The sequence below is a fragment of the Punica granatum genome, chromosome 2 (genome assembly GCF_007655135.1).
Source record: "Punica granatum isolate Tunisia-2019 chromosome 2, ASM765513v2, whole genome shotgun sequence".
Lineage (NCBI taxonomy): Eukaryota > Viridiplantae > Streptophyta > Magnoliopsida > Myrtales > Lythraceae > Punica > Punica granatum.
In genome coordinates, this window is record NC_045128.1 from 7,739,797 (window position 1) to 7,760,553 (window position 20,757).

General features: G+C 39.5%; 3 protein-coding genes across 5 annotated transcripts; 2 read left to right on the plus strand and 1 right to left on the minus strand.

Annotated features, from left to right (window-relative positions):
* The first annotated feature begins 1,707 nt into the window (after positions 1-1,707).
* LOC116193605 (aspartic proteinase CDR1-like) lies at positions 1,708-3,093 on the plus strand. Its single transcript, XM_031522342.1, has 2 exons — positions 1,708-2,098; positions 2,213-3,093. Exons 1-2 carry the CDS (start codon positions 1,708-1,710, stop codon positions 3,091-3,093), a joined length of 1,272 nt encoding a protein of 423 aa, XP_031378202.1.
* Positions 3,094-4,079: 986 nt separating this feature from the next.
* On the minus strand, positions 4,080-5,342 carry LOC116193606 (aspartic proteinase CDR1-like). The gene is made up of 2 exons (XM_031522343.1): positions 4,765-5,342; positions 4,080-4,647 (listed from the first exon to the last, which is right to left on the minus strand). The coding sequence occupies exons 1-2, from the start codon at positions 5,340-5,342 to the stop codon at positions 4,080-4,082; spliced, it is 1,146 nt and encodes a 381-aa protein (XP_031378203.1).
* Positions 5,343-15,493: 10,151 nt separating this feature from the next.
* LOC116196402 (pentatricopeptide repeat-containing protein At5g57250, mitochondrial) lies at positions 15,494-20,755 on the plus strand. Of its 3 annotated transcripts, none has more exons than XM_031526094.1 (6): positions 15,494-18,935; positions 19,207-19,292; positions 19,373-19,441; positions 19,515-19,720; positions 20,090-20,210; positions 20,334-20,755. In XM_031526094.1, exon 1 carries the CDS (start codon positions 15,616-15,618, stop codon positions 18,838-18,840), a length of 3,225 nt encoding a protein of 1,074 aa, XP_031381954.1. In that variant the 5' UTR covers positions 15,494-15,615; the 3' UTR covers positions 18,841-18,935; positions 19,207-19,292; positions 19,373-19,441; positions 19,515-19,720; positions 20,090-20,210; positions 20,334-20,755. The 3 variants fall into 3 exon arrangements, with proteins under 3 accessions (XP_031381954.1, XP_031381953.1, XP_031381952.1); XM_031526093.1 differs by having other exon boundaries at positions 19,393-19,441; positions 19,515-19,757; XM_031526092.1 differs by having other exon boundaries at positions 19,393-19,441.
* The last annotated feature ends 2 nt before the right edge of the window (positions 20,756-20,757 follow it).

Consider the following 20,757-nt stretch of genomic DNA (forward strand, 5'->3'; position numbering starts at 1 on the left):
GTCAGAGTTTGCTTTCAATCGGTCAGTAGGCCAACCCCAAGATGATACATCAATTTTAACTTGTACATGGCTACTTGTGCTGGACAGCTTGGGCCTTACATCTGGCTTAAACTGTGACATAGCAAGTCAGGTTGGACATCAGTGATGTCGCCAGAGGGAGTGGCTACAGCAAGAGGCAATGCCGGTAGGCAGAAGCAGGGGCATGCCGAATTTTAAAGTAGATTCTACACATGTTTCTTTTTTTGCCGTGACAAGTCTGAATAAATATTCAGTTACCTAGTCACTTGATTGCTGCACATGTTGTTAGACCTCGGAAACTTATCTCCATGATTAGCTCTTCGGCAACCTTTGCGCGGTTTTAAACCTACCTTCCTTTTGAAGACCGACTCAAACTGAACCTTCGACAATGATATCATATATGCAGCGCAGAAAAGGCAGACCACAGTTCCATCATATTCGACATCCCTAAGTTCAACCCATCTCATTGCTTACTCTTCTGTTCTTCGAATTTCAACACGTAAAACAGAAAGTGCTTTGCACATCATTCGGCTACACCCCAATAAAAGTTGAACCACAACTTCATCGCATCTTCGCAAAATTGTCAATGCTCACTTTTTTGAGTTACTTATTGTGCGTGGATCTCTCTCGTTCTAAAAATACAAGCGAAGGACCTGCACCATGAATGATCATCTTACACGTATGCACATCGCGAAAGACTCTAATCATTGATAGAAGTCTCGAATCATTATTGCACGTGAAACTTATAAATTTTCGGTGCAGAGTTGTTACTCAGCTCAAAAGGAGCAAAAGTTTGTTAGGATACCGTATTCCTACCAAAACTGTAGGTGGACTACGAATTAAGCAACTATATACTCTCCTGGAATTAATGGAGCTTATATTGTGCTCACATATGGCTCTTCTTTACTAGTGATTGCCTCACAGTGGATTGCACATCTCTTCCTTAATGCTTATATGCTTAAGGGCAATTCCCTCCCCGTGCACATCATGCTAAGTCCAATGGAACCCAACTAATCCAGGTTGAGTTGGGTTGACATGCTAAGAGATAAAAAGTCTCCAAATCTTAACCTTTTCCATTCAAAATTATTGAAACTTGAGATCTTATCCATTGAGAGTTAAAAAGACAGTGTTAAAACTGTAGGCCGAACAATGAGAATTTACTTGTGTATTTATTGAGAGTTAAAAAGAAAAGTGTCCAAACTGTAGGCCGGACAATGATAATTTACTTGTGGATGCCACTGCTTTTTATGTTGATTGTATTTTTCCCAACATCGGTGAGGATTTTTTTTTTGGGGATAAGTCGGTACAAGAAAAGGTTAATTCCAAAAATTCTAGGAATTTTAAGGTGATCAACTTCCTTTTTCAAATTTTCTTTCCCTTTTTATCTCTGTCTTTGAATTCTTTCTTTTAGGCCCAAAAAAAAAAAACAAAAACAAAAACAGAAAGCAATACTTCTATGATTTGAAATTTCCCATACTTTTCCCAACGATGATCCAAGTTATGGAAAGTCATTATATGCATCTGTGCTGGAATTTTACATCTTTCTAGTAAAATTATTTATATTTCCGGTTTTACTCGGAAAAAGATCTATATTATATATCTGATCCTCCTTATATATATCTGTGTGCTTCTTTTCAATCTTTGACAAGCACAATTGTATTTCAAATTCAGCAGTATTGTTTTCTAGCCATGGTCACTACAACAACTTGGCCCCGAAGCCTCTTCATGCTACTTTCAATTGCCCAAATCATCACATTGTCCTCAATTAATCCGACTAATGCCTCCGATACCTCCAAGCCTCAAAGACTCACCGCCAAGCTGATTCATCGGAATTCTATTTTCTCCCCATACTACAATCCCAACGCCACTGTCTGGGAGCTCAACCAAGAAGCGCTCAATCGGTCAAGGGAACATATGCGATACTATCAGTACCGCATGACTGCCTTGAGAGAGAATGTCGGTCTTCTGGATAGCAGTGACATGACACTCGGTCTCATCACGAGTGATGCTGGAGTGATTTTTCTTGCCAGTATGTCGATTGGGCAGCCCCCGATCCCGCAGCTTTTGATTGTCGACACAGGCAGCAGCCTCTCGTGAGTCCAGTGCGCATCATGCCAGGGATGCTTAAGACAGGCTGTCCCGCTGTTCAACCCATCAAAATCATTGACCTATATTGATTTCCCATGCACAGCAGGGTCCCAAATCTGTGGCAATACATCTGGAGAGTGTTCGCAGGGCAAGTGTACATTCAATATCACATACTTTGACGGGACCAGTGTGTTGGGCAACATCGCGTCGGAGCAATTACTGTTTGAAACAACTGACGGTGGAAAAATCCCCGTACCCATCCATGTCTTCGGTTGCGCTAATACAATTTCGGGGCCGAGCAATTCTCAAGAGAGCGGACTGCTTGGACTAGGTCTTTCTAGGTTTTCCCTAATAAGACAGCTTGGCGGCAAACTCTCCCACTGCTTCGGTGACATACATGACCCCAAATATGAGCACAACATGCTAGTCTTTGGTGAAGGAGCGGTCCTTGAAGGTGATGTGACCCCCTTGGACACGTCTCGTCGGCTTTACTCTGTAAGTATGGAGGGGATCAGTGTCGGGGATGAGAAATTGAACATAGATCCATCCATTTTTAAGAGCCAGACGTTGGGGGATGGCGGGGTTGTCATCGACACTGGATCGACCTTCTCGGTTTTGGCCAAGGGAGGTTATGAACTGTTGCATGAGAAAGTCCAGAGCGTGCTCGACCCGTCCTTACAAAGGATTACTTACAGCCAGGAACCAGGGTTGTTGTGCTACAAGGGGCAAGTGGACTGGGAACTCACTGGGTTTCCAGCAGTTTCTTTTCACTTAGCCCAAGGAGCAGATATCGTGCTCGATACATCCAGCATGTTCAGGCAAATGGAATCCGATATATTCTGCATGGCCATCGAACCTTCAAATGATGAAATGTCAAACCTTAGTATAATAGGGAACCTGGCACTGCAGTCGTATAATGTGGGTTACGATATTGATGGCGGCAAAATGTACGTCCAGAGGATAGATTGTGAGCTTCTTCACAGTTGATTTTGCTTCTTTCCTAGGCAAAACCATGGAGTAGATATTTCCTAATAAATATTAGCTATTACTTATCCTATACAATTATATATATGTGTTAGGCTTGTTTTTCCTTTATCCGCAGCAACTTACCTATAAATATACGTATAGTTTAAAACCATTATATAATTTTATACTACAATTGCTCAATAGATTGGTCAGTTTGCTCGATTGAATATCAGGATATATCTCTTGCGCACATGCCGATCAACTTACTCTTTCCAAAACCTGCTAAAACAGGTTCAGTGATTGCGAGTAATTTAATGAATAATAAGGTGAAATTGACTTAATCTATCTCTTTCTAGAGTTAACAGTTACATGCTTCAATTTGTGATGTCTGCATCGGAATCTCGAACAAAGTCGCAATATGGCTTAGGAGGAATCAGACGTTGAGCTGTGTGTGCTAATGTAAGAGATCATTATTCTGAAAACTTAGGTATTGCCAGAGATTCGATTGAAACTTTTCCAAAATAAATTTAATTTTTATGGTTTTCTTTTTTGTGCTGCTCTTGGGGAGCAATTTTTTATTTTACAAGAAGTTCCGTAAATTAAAATAGATAATTAATTAATACTAAAAATATATAATAAGAAGAAACGGTTTTCAGAATTTCTTGTCAAATACTGATTGCTTTAAATTAAACCATCAAACAGCACTATTAGCTAGGATAAATCGCCCAAATCACTCTCTTAATCTTTTGATTCATTCTATGGATATAAAAGTTGAAAACATAAATCTTTGTTTCCCTTAGAATTATAGTCAGGGCGTGTGACACCTTAACTATCATAAAATTATATTGAAAAGAATTAAGCATGAGACATAGACAAAGCTGATTATCAGTAATTGATTATAAGGCCCATAATTGAAAGGGACCAGTAATCTGTGCCCAAGGGAGAAGGAAAGATGGCAACTTCGAAATGTCCCTAAACCTATTCTTCTCCCGAACAAACCATAATTATTAGCTTTCAAGAAGTTCGCAGTCAATCCTCTGTACGTAAACTTTCCCGGCAGCAATGTCGTAACCCACATTGTAAGACTGTTGTGCGAAGGCTCCTATTATCGTCATGCCCTCCACGTTGTCTGCTGGAGCAACCGCCATGCACAGGGTAACTCCATTTACTTGTCGGAACATGCTATGTGTATCGAGCACAATGTCAGCCCCACCAGCGAGGTGTAAGGAGACCGCTGGGAAGCTTGAAAGGTCCCGGTCCACTTCTCCATTGTAGCACAACATCGGTATGCCTCCTATGCTGAAGTCGGTCCTCTGCAGCGACCCATTGAGTATGCTCTGAACTTTATTTTGCAATGGGTCGTACCCACCTCTGTTCATCGTCATCATCGTGGTACCCGTGTCGAGGATGGTCCCGCCCTGGCCTGAGGAACTCAGTTTAAACACGTTGGGGTCGATGTTTAGCTTCTCTTCCCCAACACTGATACCGTCCAATGTCACATAGTAGAATCCATCTTGCGTACTTACAATGGGCGTCACATCACCCTCAAACACCGCTCCTTCACCGAAGATCAACCTATTAAACAAGGCAAAGTGCAGCATATTGTTAATTATATGAAAGGTCTGCTAAGTCAGATTAATCATATAAAGTTATAAGCGAAGCACTTCCCACAAAGTTAGAAGGGTGCTTAACTTGTTGTGCGGGTAGTTCGGGTCGTGAATGTCGCCCAAGCAGATGGAGAACTTGCCGCCGAGCTGTTCAGTTAGAGAGATATTATCATACCCTAGCCCTAGGATCCCGCTTTGCTGGTTATCCGATGTCAGGGCCCGATTTTCGTGGGCGCAACCAAAGACCTTGATCGTGATGGTAACTTTCCCATCATCTGATGTCCCAAAGACAAGTTTCTCAGAGGCGAGGTTCCCCGACACCTCTGTCCTGTCAAAGTACGAGAGACGGAACAAGCAGCCGTTTGTTGGATCGCACTTACCCCCAACATCAGTACATGCTGCGGTCCCAGGTGGGGTGCAGGGGATATTAGAGTAGGTCGATGATTTAAGAGGTTCAAACAACAGAGGGATTTGCCTTTGGCATGTCAAGCACGGTGTACATTGGATCCACAAGAGCGTGCTAGCAGTGTCAACCATCACAAGTTGCTCGCTTGCTGGCTCCCCGATCGTTATATTGGCAAGGAACGCTAAACCGAGAAAGTCAGGGACGAGAGGGGCACCGGCATCCTCGTTTATAACATAGGCACCGCTTCTCCTCGCCATGATTCTTTTGTTGTAATACCGGGCTCGTGCAACCGATGCCTCAATTGCATTTCTGGTGAGCTCCAGTGGGGATGCATTAGGGTTATAATACGGGGATAAAATGGAATCACGGTGAATGAGCTTGATGGCAAGCTTTCGGGGCTTAGAAGCAATGGGGGTATCATGAGAATTAGTACTAGGCCTAATCCTCAATGATGACGACGAGGGGATCGTTGCAATGAATAATAGAAAGAAGAGGCAACGGGATATACTTATCGGAATCGCCATTGACAACGCAAGATGAAGAAAGCTTTCTAGGTAGAATATTGGCCATTGTATGTGTATGCAGCGCCATACATTCATATATATATATATATATATATACATATGTTAGAATACTATGCCATATATGGAGCAAATATTTTATTTTCTTCCCACCTGTCTCCATGGAATATCTTCTTCCAATTGAGCTGTCCATTGTTTATTAAGTAAAAATGGAAGTTTCCATTTTTGTATCTTTGTTCTTTTTGTTGATTGATTCTGTAGATTAAATTACGACAGATGCAATAAGATTTACGACGGAATACGAGAAGATTTGCTTGATTATAGGATGGAAAAAATTTCAATCGCAATGGTTACTACATGATCAGTAAGGAAATATATTTAATTCCTTGCTTACCAAAAAGAAATATTTAATTCCTTTTGGGTGGATAAAAATAATTAATCACTTGGTAGTGTATATCTAATCATCAATTCTAAGTATATGCCTAATAAATGGTGACGTATAATTTTTTTTTTATAAGTGTAGTTCCTTTAATTCATATAACAAAATATTTAAAAGTTAAGGCTTGTTTGGTTTTAGGATATTATTTTAGAATTACAATTCTAACTTTAATTCTACCCACTACAAAACAAAATGACTCATACAAAGTCAAAGAGTGGACCCCATTTATACCACTTTTTTTCATAACAAAACAACATAACTCATACAAAGTTAAAGGATGGGCCCCACTTATACCACTTTTTTTCAAAATCAAAATCTGATTTTAAAATCCTACTATGAAACCAAACCAACATAAATGACTCATCCAGGAGGCCCACAACCCGGCCTATAGCATTAAGAAAAAAAAAAGAAAAAGAAAAGAGAGAGAGAGATATTACTTAGTCCCAACAAGGGAGCTAAGTCTGACCTAACTACCCTTCTATTTACATTAGGAATATTTAGAGACCCTCTCTTTAACAAAACTCACAATAATTCTAATCACATTCCTAAGAGGAACTACAGACTTCTTAAAAACACGAGCATTCCTATCCCTCCAGATTGACCAACTAAAGTAGCTTCAAGACGACAGTATCAAGGTTTCACGCTTTTAGAGCAAGCAACCAGGTATTTTCAGAATCCCAGTTGATCACCTGTTTGTTTAATACTAATCTGCTTAAAACACTTAACCAAACTCCCTTAGTGACAGAACAAGTGAAGAACAAATGAGTTATATGTTCTCCTCAACTGCACCACAATACTCACAATCAGCATCTTGAATAATCTTCCATTTGAAAAGTCTATCCTTGGTCCCAAGTTTGCCTTGCAATACCAACCAGCAGATGAATGCAACTTGAGGAACGCTCTTCGGGAACCAAATGCCTTTGTTTCGGTCCACTTTAGTCCCCTTAGGCCTTAGTTGATCCCCAGCATTAGAGGAGCTGAATTTACTAGATTCACAACCTCTCCATACAACCGAGTCCTCTGCTGCCAGGGTCAAGTGCGATGCTAGTGACTGAATTACAAGACCCTGAGGATCACGCATAAATTCAACTAAATGCTATCATGCAAAATGAAACAATTGAATATTTGCAGAATGGGGGTCCGATGTAGGGAAAGCGATTTTTGGTGCCCCCTTTTTGTCATGCAAAACCACATTGTAAGAGATTTGACAGTGATACTATCCTCTACCATAGTCAAGAAGTTCTTAGTTGACTCTCATTAACGCGTTAATTTATATTTTTCGTGCCCTTTCTATAATTTATATATATATTTTTTATTTTCTTATCTATCTTCAACAATTGAATCTTTGTAATAAGCTCTTTGATACAGAAATTAAGGAGTCTTTGTCTCCTTAGCGAATGAATATATGTCGTACAAAAATTTTCATGTAATGAGCATGAATTGCTTTTGTAGTGTGCTCCTTTGCTAAGCTTCGTCCCGCACATACTAAATTCCTTCCGACCTTGTCTTTATCTATTTCTATATAGGAGAATCATTTTATTGGTCTAACTAACATTGGGAAAATCCGTACCGCACTACTCATAATAAATAAGTCATTGGAATGTCAAAATATTCCGACCTAGTCTTTATTTATTTCTCAACCTTTTCAATTTTTATATTTGAATCCTTTGATTTCTGTTATAAATATTTTTTGATGATTAATGAAGTATAGTAACAACACTTATAAAAGGAAAGAGAACATTTGAATCTATTTAGTTTTTACTACTAGTAAAAAAAGATAACGTGTTTTGCACAAAAAAATTATTTCTATTAAACATTCTTAGACAGATATTATTAAGTATATATAATGGAGAAGATTATATATATTTACGTTTTATTGACATAAATGCCACAACAACATGCCATTTTTTAGGTTATTCTTAGACATATATGCCACAATAACATTTTATTTAAATAAACAATGGAAATATTTTAACGAATTATAAATATTTGAACGATTCATTCAGTTTGTTTAGGCTTTGTATTTTTTGTATAAACTTAATTGAAGACCACCGTGTTCACTGTTGCGTTATGTGTGTTAAAACTTAGTGGAAAGATCATTCTATTGACTTAGAATATTTTTTTTGTTTGTTCCTTTCCTTTTCGTCATTAAATTTTTATTTTTTCAGGCGTGGTATTGAGAATCCTAATTAGACCTCAACTGAACTAGTTGAGTCAGGTCAACTCACTAAGGGGTTGACCTTTTCCATCATGGATTTTCTCTATTTACAAGATTTGAACTCGAGACTCTACTTGAAGGAACAAGTATCGAACCGCTTGAACTAACCTGCGTCGGTTATTTAAATTTTTCTTGAAGTAAAGAAATACGAAACAATTTTACTATCCTAATTTGAATATAAGTCCAACGTCACTTCGTAAAACTTCCTATGTCAAAACTGCGGGGCAATTTCGATTCAAGCCGACCATGGTACCAAATTGTCCCGTGCATAATCATAGTCTTTTATATTCAAGCGTGAGAACCTTTTCTAGCAAAATAAGAGACTATTTATATATATATATATATATATATATATATATTTGGATACAGGTGCATTAAATAGTATTCTAATTGTAAATATATACAATTAACTCACATTAACTAAATATTTATCAAGAAATTAAATAAATAATAATATAAATATATATGCCCTGAAAATATATATACATAAATATATATATATATATATGAAAATTTATTTTGTTAATTGTTTTAAATAATTATTGATAGAGAAGTGATAATATATATGTTTAGATATATAAATTTTTTTATGTCTGTTAGTTTATTTGAATTTTTTATATTGCTGAAATATAATGTAGTTTTTCACTTTATATAATTCTACATATTTACTCTAATTATAATTAATAAATAGATTTGAAAAACGATTCACTTTTAGGTTAACTATTCTTTCTTGTTATTATGTCATTCACATAATCATCATAAGATTTAAAATAATTCATATATTATATCCTTAATAATAGAAATATTCTCATATATGTACGGAGTAAATATAATTTATTAATGCTATGTAAAAGTGAAAATACTGAAGAATCTTAAGTAAATTAAGTACTTTTCACAATATTAAATTATATACAGTATAAAATAAATTTTTGTATGTCGAAAATGTCAAGACACCAATTTGGCCACACGTGTGGTGATTGCAGGTTTATCAAGAAATGATTTTGGGAATTAATGGATTGACGGCCTCGAGAGTCCGAGGGATTGAACGACGACTAGGTTCTAAATCTTCGAAATTAAGGTGCGCCTCAGACGATCTCACGGCTTGGAGATTTAGCCGTTATGAGTTCTCCGCCAATTATCTACGACGAATCCGTATCCAAAATTATATAAGCGACCCAAGAGCCTGCTAACTATTCTCGGCTAAGTCAACTCAATGAATTGAGATGCAATAGGAGAAAGGTCACTTGAATAAGTGTACACAAGCTCTTGAGAGTAGCTTTAGCCACCGTAGCCAAAGATTATAAAAGTCTTCGTCTTCACGTTCGGGAGCTCCAAGAATGGAAGTAACTTTGGTCCACGGGGATTAGTTGAAGGGAAAAATACGGGAATTGAAAGTGCAGTAAAGGGAGTGCGATGAATGTAAAACTACGAGGAGAAAGTAAATGTGCAAGGAAAATAAAGATAGGTAAAAGTAAAGTGCAAGAAAGAAAAAGATAAGTAAATGATAAAATTGATGTGTTGGTCGGGGACCCATACAATAGACTCGATATATATAGTCGTTACAATGAAACATTAAAAAATCTATCGTAATAGGATACACCTATAATTACGAGATATCAAGATATTATTCAAATAGGAAATAAGTATATATCCTACCTAAATTGCCTGAAAAATAGAATATCAAATATTACGTTAGATAACATGAGAATATCGCGGGCTTGCCCTCCAAGAATTATATCACGGTTGCCCATGGAAATAAATCTACCGCCTCGGCCAATGTAATTCATGCCCACGCACATACACGTGCATATATGTATGTATATCCTCATGTCTTCATGTTGGGCTCACCTTGGTAGACTTTCCTCAAATGGGCTTCTTTATCTAAAATCCGGACTTCCTTCATTTCTTAGGCTTCTATCTATTCGGCTCAAATCATAGCCCGCTTCTTGACCCAAACTGACAAGCTCAAGAGCTCGAAAAAATCATCAAAATCATCGATTATATGTCACGACTCGGCAGTCTGCACATATTACAAAAAATAAGTGTAAACAATACCCTCTGTATGTCTAGTCGCACAAAACCAAGTTGAGCGGGACTTGATATGTATGAATATAATTTGCCGCATGAGCTCATAATGAACAATAAAAAAGATGAAGGAATCAATGCACCTCACGGCTAAAAAGCCGCTGTAGACAAGTTTAGCATGGATAGTAAGCTGAACCGCTTTATATGATTTTGTACCTTCTGCTTTAGCTCCACTTTTTCTTCGATTTTGAGCATCTTTTAGTCTGAACTGGGCAAAAATAAAAACATGAAAATTGTAGATCTTTCTTTTAGCTTTCCATAAAATCTTGAATCATCTAATTTTGAGTTTTTTAGAGCGAGATATGCAATTCGGCCTGAAACCGTACAAAAATTGGAAAAAACTGACTACGAGTATTTCTTCACAGAGGCTTAGCTTCTTCCGCACAGAATCGGACAGAGTCAAAAGATGAAAGTTGCAAAGCTCCTTCATGGCGTTCTATAGCATTTAAAATCACTTCAATCCGAGATTCCTGGAGAAAGATATGAATTTTCTACTAAATCTGTGCAAATTTGAAAAAAGGGCCGAGAATGAGTTCGTTGATGGGATGGCAGCATGATGATGACCCTCCGAGCATGAGAATAATTTGAATTTTGATCTCGATCATGGCCTCTACCATGGCCGCGACCACTTGTACATAATCTTTCGGCCTATAGTAAAAGCTGAAAGTTAATGATGGTTGTAGCTCTTTCATGTTCATAAAATTTTCGACCTCTAATGTTAACCGATGAACTCTATCTTTTGAACATTTGGCTATTAATACAAGCCAAAGATCATTCAACAAAACTCTAGCAATAGGCATCCCAAACATATTCTTGAAAATTTGAAGTGGGTAGATATGTGATGCCAGTGCCTCGGGAAGCCCCTTGAGCGCAAAAGATTCATTCCATTTAACCTTCGTCGTAATTAATGGAACTTCATTGATTGTGCCCTTCGAAGATTCTTCCCTTTGAGGAATAAGAGTATGAAGTGTCTCGCACTGTCCTTGGTCCTCTACGCTCTTCTTCGGTGCAGCTTTGGACTTGACCTTAGGTAGTTCGGCCAAAGTGAAAGATTCGACCGTGGCCTTCTGAGTATTATTTGATTTAGCCTCTAGATACTATAAATTCGTCATAGAAACCTTTGAACTAGCCGCAACACTCAATTGAGCGGTCATCAATCTCTCCATTTGATTACTAGCCGCAACACTCAATTGAGTGGCCATCAATCTCTTTATTTGATTATGCCAATGAGCACGACGCCTTTGCGTCGTTGTAAGCAGTTTCGGTCTCTTCGAATGTACCATCTTTCGCCATTCATATTTGGGTACCTTCACGGTGATACAACGAGTCGATTCTTGGCCCGGATGCGTCGAATCATCGTCAAGAACCTCCCTGGACATTCAGCCTAGTGTATCGGTCTTTCACCTAGAGTTCGAAGTCGCATCACAGTTGTAGAATGACTAACTTTTTTATGATTTACAGCTCTAGTCAGTGTTTGGTCTTTGGAGAAAGTACCATTGGAGGCTGGTTTGCCTTCCCCGAGGGGGTAAACTCGCACCCGATCCACTGAGCATTGCTTGAAGTAGCAAGCTCAACCTTGGAAACGTCATTTCGGGCTATGTTGTCAACTCCTTTTAGCTCTCGAACGTTATGACCAGAGCTTATCGCTCTTTTTTGTGAACCTAAGGTAACATACTGCACCCCTTTGGACACGGGTTGAACTGAAGACTCAACCCGCAATGCTTTGTTTGAAGACACAAAATTAGCTCTACAATTTACTTCTCGAGCTTTAGAATTCACATACCTCGGCTTTTGAGGCATGAAATTAGTCTAACGTTCGACTCCTAGAGAGTTTGAGCTCTTGTTTCTCGACTCTATAGGCATGGATTCAACCCTAAGCTCGACCTCTCAAGAGTTTAAATGGCTCGAAGCATCATTAATGAGCTCAGCTTGTTGTTTCCTTTTGAACTCAAACTTCTCAGTTCCATCTCGGCATCGGGCTGTTTCTCAAAGGCCAAGTTCTTTTGTGTACAACTGCTGCTTTATGGAGTCCACTTTGGGATCTACTTTTCTAAAGGATATGGTTGATTTGTTTGAAATGCCTTGCTTCCCCAAGCTGGCCGTTACAAAATCGAAGGTTTGATCATCTCTTGAAAAGCTAACTTTGTACAAACCAAACATACTTTCTTCTCCTCATTTAGCCTACAAAAATGCCATGTTACTTCCTCGATAGCCTCTAAAGAGATATCGTCTTTCTGCTTCTGCATCAAAGATCTCAGCCTTGAGTTAGTGGCGCCGTATAAGATAAGTGTCGGAGCTGAAAAGGGAGTAATGTTGACTTTAAAGGACTGCTTCTTACTGCCCTCACTTGCTTTCATTGGTGAAGTGAAAGAAGGTTCATCCTCGAGCTTTGATTTAACCACATCGACTTTTATATCCGCGTTGGCTTGATCTTCAAGATTGGTCCGAGCCAATTTTTCCTCCGCCTCTTCTCCAATTTCGCTTGTAGTGTCATTAACCCCATGAGACTTTAGTGCATCAACTCCCAATGAAAGCTGAAAAGAATTTTCCGCACTCGAAATCGAAACGATCTCGTCTTGTGCTGATGGTCTATGATCGACCGTTTCCTCTTCGTTTAGATGTCCCTCCTGTGGAAGCTGAGTTGAAACTTCTTCAATTGAATCAATTTGTTGTAGGGGAACCATTTCATCCGCTGACTCGATTTGAAGAGGCTGAATTAGCTCATTCACCCTACACCCTGAATGTTGGCCATAAGAATCTTGACCGACTTCTTCCTTTGGTGAAGACGGTGGTGATGACGGAGTGGATGGAGTTCGCATAGGTTGCTAAGGCTGAATTTGCACTGAAGACTGAGTCCGGACTGCAGGTTGAACCTGTGGCAAAGGTTGAGCCATAGCAAAAGACACCTTATATGGTGTGGTGTGAGCAAGATAAAACTGCCCCAGCTTATTTTGGCCAAAAGGCTGAGCCGAATATGGGTAAGAGTCGGTTACTTGGGGAGCCTTTTCATGTGGAAATTGTTGTCCACACCTTGTTGTTGCACCAAGCTGCAGTTAGTGTCATCAGCTGACTTGACACTTGTGGCACCTAAGGAAACACGGATGTAACCGAGACATGATTCTCAGCTAAAGGATATGTCAGCGTCGAAGGCATCGGGCTAACTAACCCATATGGCGAAACAAATGGGTGGTACTAGTAGTACCGTAGTACCGTACTACGGTAGGCACCGCATATCGGTTGAGTGACCGATGAAGTTCGAAACTCCATGATTAGAAGAAGATGCTACTTCAGGGACTTCGTTGATGAGCAAACCCGAGTCTTTGATACTCTTCTCCTCGATGAGCATATCAGGAATGACCTCTTGGCTTCGTTTCATGGCCAAAGCAGCATTTATCTCTTCATCAATTTGTGGAAAAAAAAAAAGCTTTTAGCTTGTCATCAAACGGTCCCATGATCATAGACAAACACTCAGGCCTCTTGGAATTAGGCGGTGCCAATTCATAGGCTTCGACTCGAGAACGAATCGCCATCTTGATAACTAGAGCTTCTTTGGTGGAAAGGTAGGTCCCATCAAGTGTGCCAAATTGTTGATCAGGTCAAAAACGTCAAGACACCAATTCGGCCACTTGTGTGGCGATTGTAGGCGTGCTAAGAAGTGGTTTCAAGGATTGACGTGTCATTAGTCGACCCCACCAATACAAAGCGTGCACCATGGTCTCGAGAGTCAGAGGGATTGAAAGACATCTAGGTTTTAAAATTTCAAAATTAAAGTGCGTCTTAGATGATCTCACGGCTCGGGGATTTAGTCATTATGAGTTCTCACCAATTATCCACGCACGAATCCGTACCCGAAAATATATAAGCGGCCCGAGAGCCTGGTAAATATTCTCGGCTAAGTCAACTCAATGAATTAAGTTGCAATAGGAGAAAGGTCACTTGAATAAGTGTACACAAGCTCTTGAGAGTAACTTCTGTCACCGTTGTCGAAGATTATAAAAGTCTTCGTCTTGACGTCCGGGAGCTCCAAGAACGGAAGTAACTTTGATCCACGGGGGATCGGTTGAAGGGAAAAATACGGGAATTGAAAGTGCAGTAAAGGAAGTGCAATGAATATAAAAGTGTGAGGAAGAGGTAAATGTACAAGGAAAATAAAAATTAGTAAAAGTAAAGTGCATGAAAGAAAATGTAAGTAAAAAGTACTATTAATGTATTGAACAGGGACCCTTATAATAGTAGATCGACTCGATATATATAGGCATTACAATGAAAACATAGGAAATCTATCGTATTGAATACACTTATAATTACGAGACATCGAGATATTATTCAAATATAAAATAACTATCTAGCTTACTTAAATTACATAAAAAGATAGAATATGAAATGTCACACGACATAATATGAGAATATCACATGCTTGCTCTCCAAGAATTATATCTCGGCTGCCCATGGAAAAAAGTCTATCGCCTCGGCCAATGTAATTGACGCCCTCCCACATACACATGCATATAAGTATGTATATGTCCATGTCTTCATGTTGGGCTCACCTTGGTGGGCTTTCCTCAAATGGGCTTCTTCCTCTATAATTTGGGCTTCCTTCGTTTCTTAGACTTCCATCTATTCGGTCCAAATCACAGCTCGCTCTTGATCCGAACCGACAAGCTCAAAAGCTCGGAAAAATCATCAAAATCACCAATTATACATTACGACTTGGCAATCATCATATATTACGGAAAATACGTGTAAACAATTCGTTTAAATTTAATTGAATAATTCTATGAAATTGTTGTATTTTAAAATGTGTCGCGTTATTCTCCATTAATGAAATCTTAGTGCGTTTGGTTTTAGACTTGAGTAGAGTTAAGTTTTGATTTTAATTGAGTTGTAATGATTGTGTTGTTAAATTATGAGAAAAAGTGTGAAAATGTAATAAATAGTTGAGAGAATTTAATATTAAAAATTGAATTGAATATAATAGAGTTATATGTGAATTTATGTATGTGATTTATCTTTTTTTATTTTAAAAAGTTAATTTTTATTATGTTGTGAATATAGTTAAAAATTTTAAAAGTCGGTCGCGAAAACAAACGGAGTAATCTCCATATTAAAGTGGTAAAGACGTAGACGATTGAAGAAGACGCGGATGATAAAGAAAAGAATTTGAGGATGAAAGTTAAAAGAATGCGAAAGATTGAGAGCCGAAAGAAAGGAAAGGCGGCCTGAGAAAGTAGGAGACGGAGACATTCACCGACGAAACAACGGCGGAAATGCACAATTATCCGACTGCCAAATTGTCTATCAATCCTCTACTCAGGACCCAACTCCCGCGCCCTCTCTCTTCCTCCTCCTCTTCTTCCCTCCATGGCTACATTTCCAACAGCTCATGCCTTCAGACTCTTCTCAAGAGGGGGTTCCACCCAACCGTCGAACACCTCAACCGCCACCTGCTCTTCCTGTCGGAGTCTCACAGGTTCAACTCTGTCATCCACTTCTTCCCTCAGCTCGAGTCGAACAACATCAAACCCAACTCGTATTCTCACTCTTTTCTTGCGCGGGCCCTCCTCAACCTCCGGAGATTTGATGAAGCAGAGCATTTGATGAGGAAAGCTCCCAACTTTGCGAGGAGCTCCATGTGGGACTCGCTAATTCAGGGCTACTGTGTCCACCAAAGAGACCCGGAAAAGGGTTTCTCAGTTTTGCTGGATTGCTTCGGGAAAGATGGTATATTGCCTTCTTCTTACACATTCTGTTCGTTGATTCATAGTTTCAGCTCACTGGGGATGATGGGAAGGGCCATTGAGGTGTTGGAGTTGATGAGTGATGAGAAGGTCAAGTACCCTTTTGGGAATTTTGTGTGCAGTAGTGTGATTTCTGGGTTTTGCAAGATTGGGAAGCCAGAAATTGGGGTTGATTTTTTCTACGAGGCCAAGCATGCAGGGGCTTTGAGGCCTAATTTAGTCAGTTATACTGCCCTTGTTGATGCTCTTTGTCAGTCAGGTAGAGAGTATGAGGTTTGCGATTTGGTCAATGAGATGGAAAAGGAGGGGTTAGGATTTGATGTTGTGTTCTTCACTTGTTGGATTTGTGGATATATTAGAGAAGGAGACTTGGTTGAAGCATTTCTGAAGCATAAGCTAATGTCAGACAAACGTATAACTGGCGACGTGATTAGTTACACAACACTAATAGATGGCTTCTCAAAGGAATGGAGTGTTGAAAAGGCTGGTGGGGTCTTGGCAAAGATGAGAAAGGAAGGACTAAAACCCAATTTAATCACTTACACTGCAGTTATCTTGGGATTTTGTAGGAAAGGGAAATTAGAAGAAGCAGTCACACTCTTTAGGAGAATTGAAGATATGGGAATTGTATTGGACGAATTCCTCTATGCAACCCTGATTTATGGGGCATGTAAGAAAGGAGATTACGATTTTGTTTTCGATTTGCTTGATGAAATGGAGAAAAAGGGGATCAGTCCTGGTGTTATCACATACAATATCGTGATTAATGGCCTCTGCAAGGTTGGGAGGACATCCAAGGCAGATGAGTTCTCAAAAGGAATGCTTGGAGATATTGTTACTTATACTACACTGTTGAATGGCTATATTGGAGAAGAGAGTATTGAGGGAGTATTAGAGACTAAGAAGAGGTTTGAAGAGACTGGTTTAAGAATAGACACTGTTATGTGTAATATATTAATGAAGGCATCGTTTCTGGTGGGAATATTTGAAGAAGCCTATGCACTATACAAGAGAATGGAAGATATTGGTTTAACCCCAAACGCCTTTACATATTGTATTCTAATTGATGGGTTTTGCAAGGCAGGTAGAATTGACCAGGCGCTCGAGATTTTTGATGATTTCAGGAAGGCTTCAATTCCTTCAGTTGCGTGCTACAATTGTATCATTCATGGTCTTTGCAAGAATAGTATGATTGGTATTGCCATAGATGTGCTCATTGAACTTATTCAAGAAGATTTGCCCATAGATTTGAAGGTTCCTGTAATGTTGATCAAAGCAGCATTTAGAGAAGAAAGTGCAGAGGGAGTCTTGGATTTTGTCAGTAGAATTGAGAAATTACAGCCTCACATTTATAGTTTTGTGTGTAACGAAGCTATCTGCCTTTTGTGCAAGAGAGGCTTTCCCGATCTTGCACGTGATGTATATGTGATGATGAGATGGAGAAGTTTGGCAGTTACAAGCAAGTCATACTATTTGATCCTAAAAAAGCTAATTCATCATAAAGACCGACAGGCTTATGTTCACCCTCTTTTAGGCATGTTTGTTAGAGATCACGGGATTGTTGACCCTGGAGTTGGGAAGATAGTTGTACTCTACTCATGCATGACAGATACAAATATGGGACTCCAGTTTCTCGACAAAATGAAGAAAGAAAACCTAGTTCTGACTTTGCCTTTTGCTGTCTTTGAAAAACTTGTTGATGATGGTAGGGCTTTAGATGCTTATAAACTGGTTATCGATGCTAAGGATGATTATCTATCCAATATGGATGTAGTTGATTATACAATCATTATAGGTGGCTTGTGCAAGGGAGGTTATATTAATGAAGCATTAGATCTCTGCAGTTTTGCGAGGAAGAAGGGAACTGCCCTCAATATCATTTCTTACAATATGATCATTAAGGGCTTGTGCCGCCACGGTCGATTAATCGAAGCTTTCCGACTGTATGATTCATTGGAGAGAATCGGTTTGGTTCCCTCAGAGATCACATATGCTACATTGATCGATGTCTTGTGCAAAGAGAGGCTAATGCTGGAGGCTGATAAGCTATTTCAGGCAATGGTCCTTAGGGGAAATGAACCAGGAATTCATGTCTACAACTCATTCATTGACGGATACTGTAAGATCGGTCAACTGGAAGATGCTCTCAAGACTCTCGAGAAGGTGGAGCTAAAGGGGCTAGAGCTTGATGGATTCACCGTTAGTGCATTGATTAACGGGTATTGCCTTAAAGGTGACATGGAAGGTGCTCTTGGGTTTTTCTGTGAGTTCAAGAACAGATGCGTCTTGCCTGATTTCTTGGGCTTTTTGAATCTTGTGAGGGGCCTGAGCACTAAGGGAAGAATAGATGAAGCGAGGAGTGTGTTGAGAGAGATGCTTCGCTCTCAGTCGGTAGCTGGGCTCATAAGTAAAGTGGAAGATTCTGATATTGGAGATGATTCTGTGTACAATTTTCTTGTAGGTTTATGCGAGCAGGGAAGTGTTAAAGAAGCCATAATCGTGCTCAACGAGATCGCATCCATGTATTTTCCTGCCTCGAGGTTCCAAGGGGATGAGTATCAATTACGCGAACATAATGAGTCTCATGAGGAGGAAATCGGGACTGCTGAAGAAACAGAGGATATGATGAATAATGAGACGAGAGAATTTAAGTTTCCTCATGACTTTGACTGCTTTTACTCTCAAGTGGCCAAGCTTTGTTCGACAGGGGAGACTCAAATGGCTAATTCGATTCTGAAAAGTATAATAGGGTGAACTCTAGCACAATATGAAGTGCACTACCTCATTCCAGTTTCTACAGTTCTTGCCCAGTGGACCACCTTTTTAACTGATTCAGTTGCCAACTACAGGTATTGTGGTATACTTTACATACACTTGATACTTCATTTGGATGCTTCTAGTAAGGGAAAGGAAAGTAAATAATGGGAGAGGAACGTGAAGGAAAATGAGAGAAAGGAGAGAAAAGTGGCTGTTTCCGTGTGGATTGGGCGACTGAATTACAGGAAGGGGGAAGAAATTATTTAATTTGTCCCGGAGTGCCAATTGCATTTCGGACTGAAGCAATTCTTCATATGAGATTAATTGCCCTCTGATGCTTAGCTTTGTCTGTAAACCATTTAGGTGACGCTGCGGAGGCAATTGATGGCCATATGTCTGAAAAGATTATGCAGTTGAAGAAACAAATTGCAGCACTTGGAAAATGTGATGTGAGGCCTGTCTTTGGTGATACTATTTTTTGCTTGTTTGTCAGGTTCGAGTTCTAATATATGGCAATCATGGCATTTAGACACAATACTATCTGTGCAGACGGATTTCTGAGCTCCGGAGGGCTTGCTGTGAGCTTTCTGGCATCAAGGTATAATTGGCCATGCAGAACATTACGTTTTTTCTCCACATTGAAGATTAACTCGGACTGGATAATTTTGCAGGTTGGACATGAATTAGTTTGCCAATTCCTACCTTCTATGATACAAAGATGGACATTTTTCCTCAAGAGTGAAGTCCGTAGCTTGTATTTGCTGAAGGACATGCCTCACCACCTGCTCAAGAAATGCTTACCTTTAACAAATCTAGTAGTGAGATGCTGAGCTAATTTGGTGCTGACTAAAACCCGTCCTCTGTCGGAGAGGATAAGGTATGCAGTTCTTGATAGGGATTGCCGACTTAGTTGTGTAAGAGCTTCTAACTTTGAGTTAAACAATGCTATGCCAGACTTCATATTTTTCCGGCTGTCTATAGTCCTATAGGCCTCCAGTAGTTTCGGTTCCTTCTATAAGAGATGACTTGTCCTGTCAAGTGTTAACTCAACATAGATTTCTTCCCACCGGACTGACGGTTGCAAGTGAATCCTCCTGCATAACATAAATTTCTTCCCATCAGAATGAGTTGTGAGGGAATCCTCGTGCATCATGATTTCAATTCCTTGATGTGCTGCTATTTTCTCATAGAATGTCTACTTACGACTGATTCGATACCTCTTTTTCTTCCTATTATCCGATGACAGATTGTTATGCATGAGCACCATCATCTCCTGGCAATGCGATGCATGCTTCAATCTACTCAAGCACAAAATGATGTGGAGAAGCTCGAGTTTTGAACATGAATCACGGAACACGGCAACCCTGGTAAGTTGACCATCTATGCATTCTGTTATTTTGATTGGTTTTACGGGCAATTCCCACGTGCTTTTGTCCCGCTAAATTGAATGCCCATGAAGCATTAATTCTCTGTTTCCGGTCTCTCAACAGGCAAACTCTTACAGCTCTCAGCCAGGCATATTCTGGCTTTCTTCCACCCTTTGGAAACAAAGATACAATGTTTAGGATAAGAGACCAATCTGGACTGGAGATTATATCCCAGCAAGTGAAGTTTTCGGTTCAAAGTCCCCTCCAAAAGGGCCAACCTTACCGAGCTTACAATTAGAGACTTCGACATGTTTATTATGGGTGTGGTAAATACGGTCACGTACGGGTAGTTTATCGATGGGGAGTCGGTCCCACAAATACCTAATATTGTAGTTGGGACTTGGGAGGACATGGATTATGTGATCATTAAATTGCAACAAGCTACCATGCAATTTGACTAATGGTGGGTGCTTTATTATTTATTTATTGCATCTTGTCAATGCATTGATTGCCTGTTATAAATGCCCAGTCCTATCTTCCATCTTCA